At 43.9% G+C, this 11,457-nt stretch overlaps 1 protein-coding gene across 1 annotated transcript; it reads right to left on the reverse strand.

The window, feature by feature from the left end:
* Positions 1–4,539: 4,539 nt before the first annotated feature.
* Positions 4,540–6,672, reverse strand: LOC149397948 (uncharacterized). The gene has a single exon (XM_089614402.1). The coding sequence runs from the start codon at positions 6,670–6,672 to the stop codon at positions 4,540–4,542; it is 2,133 nt and encodes a 710-aa protein (XP_089470528.1).
* Between the last annotated feature and the right edge of the window lie 4,785 nt (positions 6,673–11,457).

The raw sequence follows: 11,457 nt of genomic DNA on the forward strand, positions 1-11,457 counted from the left end.
TCTCTACCTCCGCCCGGTCCGGCGAAGAATTGGAGAGGACGACGAGCGTTCTCTGGCCAGTGATGTAACTAACAACCATTTTGATCATTTTGACATTAACATCGAAATTCATGGGGAAGTTTTTCAAATCAAGGTCATAAAAAATAATAGTTTGTAAATCGATCATTTTTTTATTACATTCTGTATTTTCATCGATTGACAATGAATTCTCATTTTCTAGCCATTGATATTCAAAAAACTTAATTGCAACATAAGAACGACGGTAAATATATGTAAATATACCACTAAATATATGTAAAACTATGCGTGTACTACAAAACATAAGAAAAAAATTAAGAACCACACATGATTCCATAAAAAAAAAAACCCAGCCATAGTGTGAAACGCTGCAATTTCCAAACGTTAGAGTGAAAAAAGTACTGCGTGCTTGGAAAAAACACTATGAAATACAAAGAAATTCTTCTCGGTTAATTTTGAAAATAATAACTACCAATTATATAGATACGAAAAATAAGAAAACAAATCAATCTCACATAATTAAACAGTTGCTAAAAAAAGGAAACGAATTAAGCCTACAGATTTTGTATAAATTTGAATAGGCACGAAATAAAAATTCAAATTTTAAATAAATTCGGAAATTCAAACAGGAATGATACAACTGGAAAGTGCAAAAAATTAAGATAGGTCCACGTTATATTAGTTGTTATTTACCTAATATTTACAAAACTTCCACTGGCAGAGTGCCCCCAGACGTAGGTGTTGTAGCACCGAACTGGGTAACCATATTGTGCGTCTTTTATTTATTGCACTGTTTTGTTGTTTATCCATTTTCTGTGTTCAAACAAGTTGTCAAACACATTGTCAATACATTGTGTGCGACATCATGTCTTTGTGACTAATCAGAATTTCAATTGGTATCAGAGCAGGCACCTATATCTTTGGGTGGTTTCCTGGATATTTTATTCTGATTACCAGATATGGATAGTTCCAGAGAAGGAGGGTCGGTCAATCGTCCTCCGATTCTTTATGGAACCAACTATGTTTACTGGAAATCCAGTATGAGTGCCTTTATGAAATCTCTCGACAGCAGAACTTGGAAGACAGTGATCCATGGCTGGGAAGCTCCAACTTCTATTGATGACAAAGGGGCTGTGACCGGTCTCAAATCCGAGAAGGACTGGAGCCCTACTGAAGATGAGGTTGCATTGGGTAACTCTCGTGCACTCAATGCTATATTTAACGGGGTTAATAAAAATGTTTTCAGGCTTATAAACATCTGCACGAGTGCCAAAGAAGCTTGGAAAATTCTTGATGTCGCATATGAGGGAACCACTAAAGTTCATGAGCAGAAGCTTCAATATCTCACTACAAACTTCGAAGCTCTCACTATGCTTGAAGATGAATCTGTTGCCGACTTCAATATGCGTATTAGAGATCTCGCCAATCAATCCTACTCTCTGGGCAAACCTATGACGGATGAAGATCTGGTAAAAAAAACCTTGAGGGCATTAAGCCAAATATTCAAGATGAAGATCACAGCAATAGAGGGGGTTCATGACCTTAAAACGCTAAAGTTTGATGAACTTATGGGATCCCTCATGTCCTTCAAGCTATCTCTTCCCAAGATGGAGAAGAAACACAAATGAATGGCTCTCAAAAGTTCTATTCATGATAAGAAGGAGCATGTATAATCTGATTCTGATAATGAAATTGATGATACTATTGCTATGCTGGCCAAAAACTATAGCATGGTTATGAAGAGATTTAACCAGATGATTGGGAAGAATGTCTCGCAAGATGTCAAAGACAACTTTCTGCAAAGGGATACAATGCCACTCTATCTGATGAGGAGGAAGAAGATAGTGACTCTGATTAGATAAGAAATTTTGTTGCCTTCACAGCTTCTATTCCTACTCATAACATTGAATCTATTAATGAATCTGCTGAATCCTCTAAGAAATTTGTTACAGATGATGAACTCTCTGATGATACTATGAATGATGCTTATAATGTTTTACATACTGATGTAGAGCGATATAAAAACGAAAGGAAACGCAATAGGATTGCAAGCAGAGCTTGACTTTTCTTAATTCAATAATAATAATCCATTACACTGATAGAGAATAAAACTTATAGTCTGAGAAAAAAAGGAAATAAAATAAAGAGGCAATAAACCAAAAATAGTTGTAGCAAATCATTCTAAACATGGAAATAGATTAACGAAAATAAATATGACAAATATTGCTCATCAAAGAAAATATACACCAGATCTGCAACTATCTCCAGAATTGGTGCACATGATCTTTAAAGCTATTTCCGGCTTTTACGGTCCCATGTCTCCATAAAGGAAAGTCCTATAAGCTCCGCATCATTCTCCCCTGGGTCGAGAAAATTCGTCCCCGAATTTTGTGCCATGTCGTCCTCCGAGTTGTCGCCGGTGTAAGGAATGAGATGCTTCACGTTAAAAACGTCGGCCGTTCGAATGTGGGAAGGAAGCTTGAGGCGGTACGCATTAGCATTAATCTTCTCGACAATTTCCACGGGGCCGATCGTCTTCGCCTTGAGCTTGTTATACTCGTGTGCCGGAATACGTTCCTTGGTTAGGACTGCCCAAACAAAATCACCAATGTCAAACTCAACGTGTCGTCGTTTCTTATCTGCAGCGAGCTTGTATTGGGCTGTAGCGATTTCCAGATTTGCCACTGTAGCTTGGTGGGTGTGTTGGAGTTGTTCGATGAAGGCCGATGCGTCGCCGTGAATGCACGTGTGATCGGGAACTGGGGCGAGATTGAGCGGTCCACGCGGAACGACACCGTAGACAACGTGAAATGGACTAAAACCCGTACTGCGATTCATGGCATGGTTGTGAGCGAATTCGGCTTGACTAAGCTTCAAATCCCACGTTTTAACCGCTTCACCAACGAGGCACCGAAGGAGATTGCCGAGTGATCGGTTAACAACCTCGGTTTGGCCGTCGGTCTGGGGATGATATGCACTACTGAAGTCGAGGCGGGTGTCGACGAGTCGCCAAAGTGTGCGCCAAAAGTGGCTGAGAAATCGTGTGTCGCGGTCCGAGACTATTGAAGACGGCAGGCCATGAAGACGGTACACTTCCCGGAAGAAAAGAGACGCGACGTTAACCGCATCTGTTGTCTTGCGACACGGGATGAAATGTGCCATTTTCGAGAACCGGTCAACGATTACAAAAATAGAATCATGGCCACGCTGAGTACGGGGAAGGCCAAGAACAAAATCCATGCTAAGATCGACCCACGGTTGAGTCGGTATTGGGAGAGGCATGTAAAGACCCGCGTTAGTGGATTTGTCCTTTGCGAGATGACACGTACGACACCGAGCGACGAAGTGTGCGATATCTTTCCGCAAAGACGGCCAAAAATAATTGTCTGCGACAAGCTGTTGAGTACGATCGCGCCCAACGTGACCCTCATTGTGTAGATCGCGAATAATCTTGAGACGAAGACTACCCTCTGGAATGCAAAGTTGTGTATTGTGGAAGAGAAAACCCTCCGACCAAGAGAATTCTCCGTGTTCTCCCGCATTGAGTCACTGGATCACAGTGGAGAAAAATGGGTCTCCGGCGTAGAGCTCGGTCATCACGTCGAAGCCGGGAACTTCCACTCGCAGCTCGGTAAGAAAGGCTTGACGGCGACTCAGTGCGTCGGCCACGCGATTCAAAACTCCCGCCTTATGCTTTATAGAAAACGTAAACTGTTGGAGAAATGAAATCCAAGAAGCATGGCGAGATGATACCTTCTCTTGTGTCCCAAGATGTTTTAACGCGTCGTGATCGGTGTAGAGCACGAACTCCTTATGAAAGAGGTAATGTCGCCAATGATGAATGGCGCGCACAATCGCATAAAATTCTACGTCATAAGTGTTGTAACGGGACTTCGGACCGGTGAGTTTTTCGCTAAAATATGCGACTGGACGATTGCCTTGGCTAAGTACGGCGCCAATACCGACCTTGGACGCGTCACAGTGGAGGAGAAAGGGCTGCCCAAAATCCGGAAGGACAAGAACCGGTGCACTCGTGAGCAGTGCTTTAATTCGGTCGAACGATTCTGCTGCTTGAGGTGACCAATGAAAATGGCCCGATTTCATGCACTCGGTGATCAGAGCCATGACGGAGCTAAAGTGTGGGATAAATCGACGGTAAAAAGATGCTAAACCGTGAAAGCTCCGTACCTCGGTGATGGTGCGCGGTTGTGGCCACGAAGAGACTGCTTCGACTTTGGATTCGTCCACACTTAACCCATCAGCGGTGATGACGTAGCCCAAAAAGGTGACACGGTCGGTGAGAAAAACACACTTTCTGATGGCAGCATAGAAAGAGTGACTGCGAAAAATATCGAGAACTTCGCGAAGGTGTTGTAAATGAACCTCGGCGTTAGCGCTATAAATCAAAACATCATCAAAATAGACGACGACAAATTTACCGATCAAAGGCCGCAATGCTTGGTTCATTACTCGCATGAAAGTGCTCGGCGCGTTAGAAAGTCCGAACGGCATGACAAGCCACTAGTATAAACCTTCGCGGGTCTTGAACGCAGTCTTCCATTCGTCGCCGGGTCGGATGCGAATTTGGTGGTATCCACTCTTCAAGTCCAACTTGCTAAAAACACGAGCGCCACCCAATTGGTCAAGGAGATCATCGAGTCGTGGAATAGGAAAACGGTAACGAACCGTAATCTTATTAATTGCCCAGCTATCGACGCACATGCGCCATGTGCCATCCTTTTTTGGCGTGAGCAAGGCAGGAACCGCGCACGGGCTTAGACTCTCGCGAATGTGCCCTTTGTGAAGAAGCTCTTCCACTTGTCGACGAAGCTCCTCATGTTCCGACGGGCTCATGCGGTAGTGTGCTCGATTAGGCAAGGGCGCGTCGGGAATGAAGTCAATCCGGTGCTGAATGTCTCGGAGTGGAGGAAGCTTGGATGGAAGCTCTTGTGGAAAAACGGCACGGAACTCGTCAAGCAATGGCTGTACGATCGCAGGAACCGGAGGAGTATCGGAAATAGATTTGCCGAGCAGCGCATAGACGACGCCCGACTCGGTCATCTCCGCCTCAAATTCGGACCGAGAGAGCAGTGACATGGTCGGTCGACGAGCAGTGACTTTCGCCGGGTTGGACGGTAGAAGCACGATCTTTTTTCCTCTGAAGTAAAAGTTATACGTGTTGGCCAGCCCATCGTGGATTAAGTGTCGGTCGAATTGCCAAGGACGGCCCAAAAGTAGATGGCACGCATCCATTGCAACAACGTCACACATCACCTCATCACGGTACGTTGCGCCGATCGAGAATTTCACCAAAGCTCGTTGGGAGACGCTAACATCGGTGCCGGTTTGAAGCCACGACAATTTATACGGTTTGGGGTGTTGTTCCGCCACGAGACCCAACTTCTTGATAACTTCTTCGGCAACGACATTCTCGCAACTACCCGAATCGATCACAAAGCGGCATACCCTGTCACCGATTGTACAAGAAGACTGAAAGATGTTGTTGCGTAGCCAAGCATCGTCGCGGACCGGGGGAGCGAGAAAATTCTGGCGAATAACAAGTGCATGACCAACATCGCCCGCTAATTCTTCGACATCTTCGGGCTCGTCGGCATCGTCGTCGTAGATAGGGTCGCCAAAGAGTTCGTGTGCTTCCTCGGCGAGTAAGCCACGACGCGGATTTCGTGGACAATTATTTCGACGGTGGCCCGGTTCGCCACAACCGAAGCAACGAAGACCACCATCAACAGCCGGGGGAGGGGCTGGGTTCGTGCCAGGGAGGGCCTGGACAGGTGTAATCTGAGCCCGCGGGACAGTGGTAGGGGCTGTTCGGATCTGTTGCGTAGTCGTCGGGGCCGCGTTGTAGGGGCGGCGAGATTGTTGCTTCTCAATGGCGAGGGCGCGTTGATGCGCCTCAGAAACAGTGATGGGATCGAACATGTTTAACACGTCTTGTATCTGGACACGTAGGCCTCCGATGTAGCGGGACACAGTTTGATCCACTGTCTCGGCGATGTCGTTTCGAGCCAAAAGCATAAAAAAATCGGTAGAATAATCTGTGACAGACCTCGTGCCTTGGCGAAGATTTTGGAGGCTTTGATAAAGCGTGCGGGCGTAATTGTACGGCAAAAACGCAGATCGCATATGCTTCTTCATCTTCTCCCACGTAGCAATCTTCTGTTTTCCGGATCTAGCACGCTGCGTTTTGATTTGCGTCCACCATGCGGCCGCGCGGCCACGGAAACGCGTCGCGACGAGAGACGCTCGTCGGTTCTCGGGGACCCCTTTGAAGTCAAGAACTTCGTCGACTGCTGTAAGCCAGTCGAGAAATTCATCGGCGTTGACATTGCCGTGAAACTCCGGGATCTCCATCTTGAACGCCGATTCCCATCGCATATCGCCATCCACACCTTCAGCGCGCGCACGAACCGGGGGCGGAGCAGCAAGATCGGGCGCGAACGGGTTATCGTCGTCATAGTCGGAACCGTCCAATGGGGCCGGTGGCGCTGCGGGTCGCTGTTGCAGAAGCGCATCGACGGAGCGGGTGAGGGCCTCCAATTGTTGACGGAATCCGGCGAATTCTTCACGTCTATAAACGTCATCTAGATCAGCATCACGATCGGGAATTCCTCCACGTCGGCCTCGGCGCGCCATGGCGATGGTGGGGGTGATCGGAAAGGCTCTGATACCAACTGATGTAGAGCGATATAAAAACGAAAGGAAACGCAATAGGATTGCAAGCAGAGCTTGACTTTTCTTAATTCAATAATAATAATCCATTACACTGATAGAGAATAAAACTTATAGTCTGAGAAAAAAAAGGAAATAAAATAAAGAGGCAATAAACCAAAAATAGTTGCAACAAATCATTCTAAACATGGAAATAGATTAACGAAAATAAATATGACAAATATTGCTCATTAAAGGAAATATACACCAGATCTGCAACTATCTCCAGAATTGGTGCACATGATCTTTAAAGCTATTTCCGGCTTTTACGGTCCCATGTCTCCATAAAGGAAAGTCCTATAAGCTCCGCATCACATACTAAATGGGTTGAAGAGTCTCAGGTTCTTGACAAGCAGAATGCACTCATTCTCTCTCTTACTGAAGACAAGACAAGGGTCTTAGAAACCGGTGTTGATCTAAAGCGCGAAGTCAGCTGCTTAGATGGGGGAACTTGACCAGATGACTAAATCTGTCAAGATGTTGAACTCTGGCACTGACAGCTTGGATAAAATTCTCACTGTTGGGAAACATGTGAAGAACATGATGGGGCTTGGGTATACTCATGGTGCTTCCACATCTCAGACTACTTTTGTCCCTCAAAAGTCTGCTGACCAGATGTCACGCAATATGTATCAGACATCTGGTGGTAACAAGTTCCAGAATCAGCATTGGCAGCATCCTTACAGATCAGCCAGGTCTCTTGTCAACAGACCTCGTTGGATTTGCCATTATTGTGGACGAAGGGGTCACATTCGGCCTTTCTTCTATCGCCTTTATGGGAGGAACCTTCATCAACATCAATCTTCCCAGAGGCAGCCTCAACCACGTCATCAACCCACTCCTCGCATGGAATGGAGAGTGAAAAATGCATCCTTTCGCGGCAACATTGCATACACCTCTCTGAGTGCCTCCACGGGCAGTGATTGGTACTTTGACAATGGTTGCTCTCGTCACATGACCGGTGTTCAGGACTTTTTGTCCAACATAAAACCTTACTCCAATTGCCATGTCACCTTTGGTGATGGGGTGAAGGCCAAGATCATCGGTGAAGGTCAGCTCAACTATCCTGTCTTGTCTTATTTAACAGAGGCATTATTGGTTGAAGGTCTCACTACTAATATTATTAGTATCAGTCCACTCTGTGACTTTAATTTACGTGTTAATTTTACTCGTGATAAGTGTGTGGTGATAAATGAGAAACAAGATGAGCTTATGAAAGGAACCAGGTCTCAAGACAACTGCTACATGTGGTCTCCAGTAAAAAAACACTCAGCTCACCAAGTGCCTTCTGTCCAAGGCAGATGAACCTAAGCTATGACATCAAAAGCTTGGTCATTTGAACCTCAGGAGCATGCACATAATTGTACCTGAGAAGGCCATAGTCGGTGTCCCTGATCTAAAGATTGTTGAAGGAAAAATATGTGGTGATTGTCAGATTGGAAAACAAGTCAAGAAGTCGCATAAGATGGTGTAACATCTTACCACCTCGCGGGCTCTAGAACTTCTTCACATGGATCTGATGGGGCCAATGCAGGTCGAAAGCCTTGGTGGAAAGATATACGTGTTTGTGTGTCGATGACTTCTCCAGGCATACTTGGGTTGATTTTATTCGTGAAAAATCTGACACCTTTGCTGTTTTTGAAGCTTTATGCGAGCAAGTACAAAGAGAAAAAGGAGAAAGCATTGGCAAAGTGGTCAGAATCCGGAGTGATCATGGGAGGGAATTTGAGAACATAAGCTTTATTAACTTTTGTACTGCAAAAGGAATAGCTCATGAATTCTCTGCCCCTACCACACCACAGCAAAATGGGATTGTGGAGAGGAAAAATCGAACTCTTAAGGAAATAGCTAGAGTGATGATGCTGGCCAAAGACATTCCTCTTCATTTCTGGCCAAAGACATTCCTATTCGTCCAGGTACTACTGTTACTCATTATGAAATATGGAGGGGGAGAAAGTCAAATGTTAAGTACTTCCACGTCTTTGGCTCGGTGTGTTATATCCTTCTTGATAGGGAACCCCGTCGCAAGTTTGATCCCAAAAGCGATGAAGGTATCTTTCTTCGGTATTCTAGAAATAGTCGTGCTTATCGTGTCTTTAAAAAACGCACTAAGTCTATGATGGAATCCATAAATGTTGAATCCATCCCCCCGTCAGGACAGATGCTGGTAACAAGGTGGATGACATCTTCATGTTTGTCGTGTCCTTCTAGTTAGTCGTGTTCTTCGAGTTCTTCACGATCTTCAGGTTCTTCGCATTTTTCGTGTTCTTCGCCTGAAAAGACAAGAAACGCGGACTAGAGGGACGCGGAGGGGTTTCCCCTGGCGCGCGCTTCGACGCTCAACATTAGTCGAGGTGGGGGGTTATCTCTCGTCTCAAGTGTCGAGAGAGAAAAATATAGTGAGTCGGGAGTGAAACAGAGATTTTCTAAGTCGAGAAAGACTTACCTTGAGAGTGGGTGGAGATGAGGTATTTATAGTTTTTCATCTTGGAGTTTGAGTGGGTTTTGTTGGCAATTGAGCCTTGGAGGTCGTTTTTGGCCGATGGTGTGCCTTGGATGCCGGTAGTTCTATGCCAATAGTTCCATGCCGATAGTCTTGCCCATGAAGCTCACCGATAGTTTTATGCCGATAGTCTCGGCCATGAAGTTCGCCGATGGTCTAACGTCGATTGTTTTGTGCCGATAGTCTTGCCACCGATAGTTCAAAGATTCTTGTCTTTGCCGATAATCTTACTTTTCCGAAGATTTTAAGACGCCGATAGTTTGGTCTTGAACTTTGCTGATAGTATGGCCGCCGATAGTTCAAGGATTCTTCTCTTTGCTGATAGTCTTGCTTTGCCAAAGGCTTTAGGTCGCTGACAGTTTGATCTCGAACTTTGTCGATAGTATGCCCGCTGATAGTTCAAGGATTCTTCTCTTTGCCGATAGTCTTGTTTTGCCAAAGGATTTGAGACGCCGATAGTTTGGTCTTGAACTTTGCCGATGATATGCATAACGATGGTTTCAACTCGCCGATAGTTAGGTCTTGAACATTGCCAATTCTTGTCATTTTCGCTCTCGGGATATCATTTTTATCTTGTGAAAATGATGGCGTAACGCTAATAAAGGTAAATTACCATGTTGGGTCAATTAATATATCATTTGGATATATTTTCAATTTTATGTTGAAATTATAATTTACCACGTGACGTAAAAGGGCCTAGGGCTATAATCACAGTTATTTTATATATTTATTTATTGTGTTCAACTTCAAAAAACTTCTTCACCACAATATTCAATCCGCGTCTAGCTGCTGGACCATGGTCCGTGCACTAATTGAAGACTCTGTCAATTTACTTTAATGAAACATTACTTTAATTTGAAATGCTAACTTTCTATACGCCACAATCCATCTCTCCATCAAGATCATTAAAGAATCTAATTTAGATAAATTACCACGTTGAGTCAATAAAAATATCATTTGGATCATTTTTTTATGTTGAAATTAATAATTCTCGTTTTTATGTATTAACAATAAAGCCGATCGACGCCTTTCTAATACGTGGTATCTTTTATATTAACCGTGATTATCAAAATAATTCGGAAAATATATATAATTTTAATTATTTGTGTTCATTTTTTTTAGGAAACGCCCCGGACATATACCAGCTTACTCCAAATATAAAACTGAGATCGACTTGAAAACACAATACATACAGAAATTTATTTAATAAAATTCAAGATATTTATACCATACTAAAATGTCAAAGAGTAAAAATGGTAACATGTTGTGAAATAATTTGGAGAGATTTAATCAGAGCACTTTGTTATCGGGGCAAAAAAATGTTGTACGTTAATCTAGATAATCAGTTCCGAAAATTTCGATCAACAAGCTTTTATTCATATAAGTCTATTCAGCATCAAAGCTGATGTAAAGTATTTCTTAAACCTTTTTATGTGTATAACTATTTAATTCCATAACTAAGTATATTAAACATTCGTATAAGTTTTTTTTCCTTCTCACGTGGGTCATCTGGAGAAGTAACGTGGAGATTAAATGTGTACACATATATGACATAAAGCTTATTCTACTGGACAAGGTTCTTCTACCGAGTGGAGCTTATAAGAGACTATACTTGAAAGAAAAAAAAAAAAAATCAGCTGGTATAAAGCCAATCTTGAGCTGGACGTCACTGATTTACTTTATATTATATGACTGGACAGGGTTCCACATGGTATTGTTTTATGAAGAAAAATATATGTATCACACGTTTCGGATTGATTGATGATAAGACCTCGCAGTTATCTTGGCATTATAAATAGGGCAGGCGTGCATGGTGTGTAACTTAATACATATCACATACAAAAACAGATAACACTAGAAACAATAATAATCACAATATGAAGAGCGGTGGTAAGGTTGTGATACTTATGACTCTCATGGCGTTGATGGTTTCGGGAGAGCAGAACAACAAAGTGTCTCTCCATAATGACGGAATGAAGTTCGGGAACCGGAAGCTGGTTCTCATGATGCTCTCCAACCCGCAGCCTAACTGTGTGGGCCTAGGCCAACCTTGCGGAGCACTTGACTGGTGTTGCGGTTACAATTGGTGCGACGGCGTTTTCAGCGGAACGTGCCAGCCCTGCAAGCGCAGAGGAGAATCTTGCGGCGCTGGATCGGGAATATGTTGCTCTGGCACTTCCTGCATTCCGCCTCTCGTTCCTATCGCA

Source organism: Urtica dioica, chromosome 5 (assembly GCF_054948205.1).
Source record: "Urtica dioica subsp. dioica isolate 48M chromosome 5, U.dioica_male_clone48M_v1_H2, whole genome shotgun sequence".
Lineage (NCBI taxonomy): Eukaryota > Viridiplantae > Streptophyta > Magnoliopsida > Rosales > Urticaceae > Urtica > Urtica dioica.

Excerpts from the sequence above, each read along its gene's own strand:
- LOC149397948 (XM_089614402.1), bottom strand. The coding sequence starts at position 6,672 with ATGGCGCGCCGAGGCCGACGTGGAGGAATTCCCGATCGTGATGCTGAT.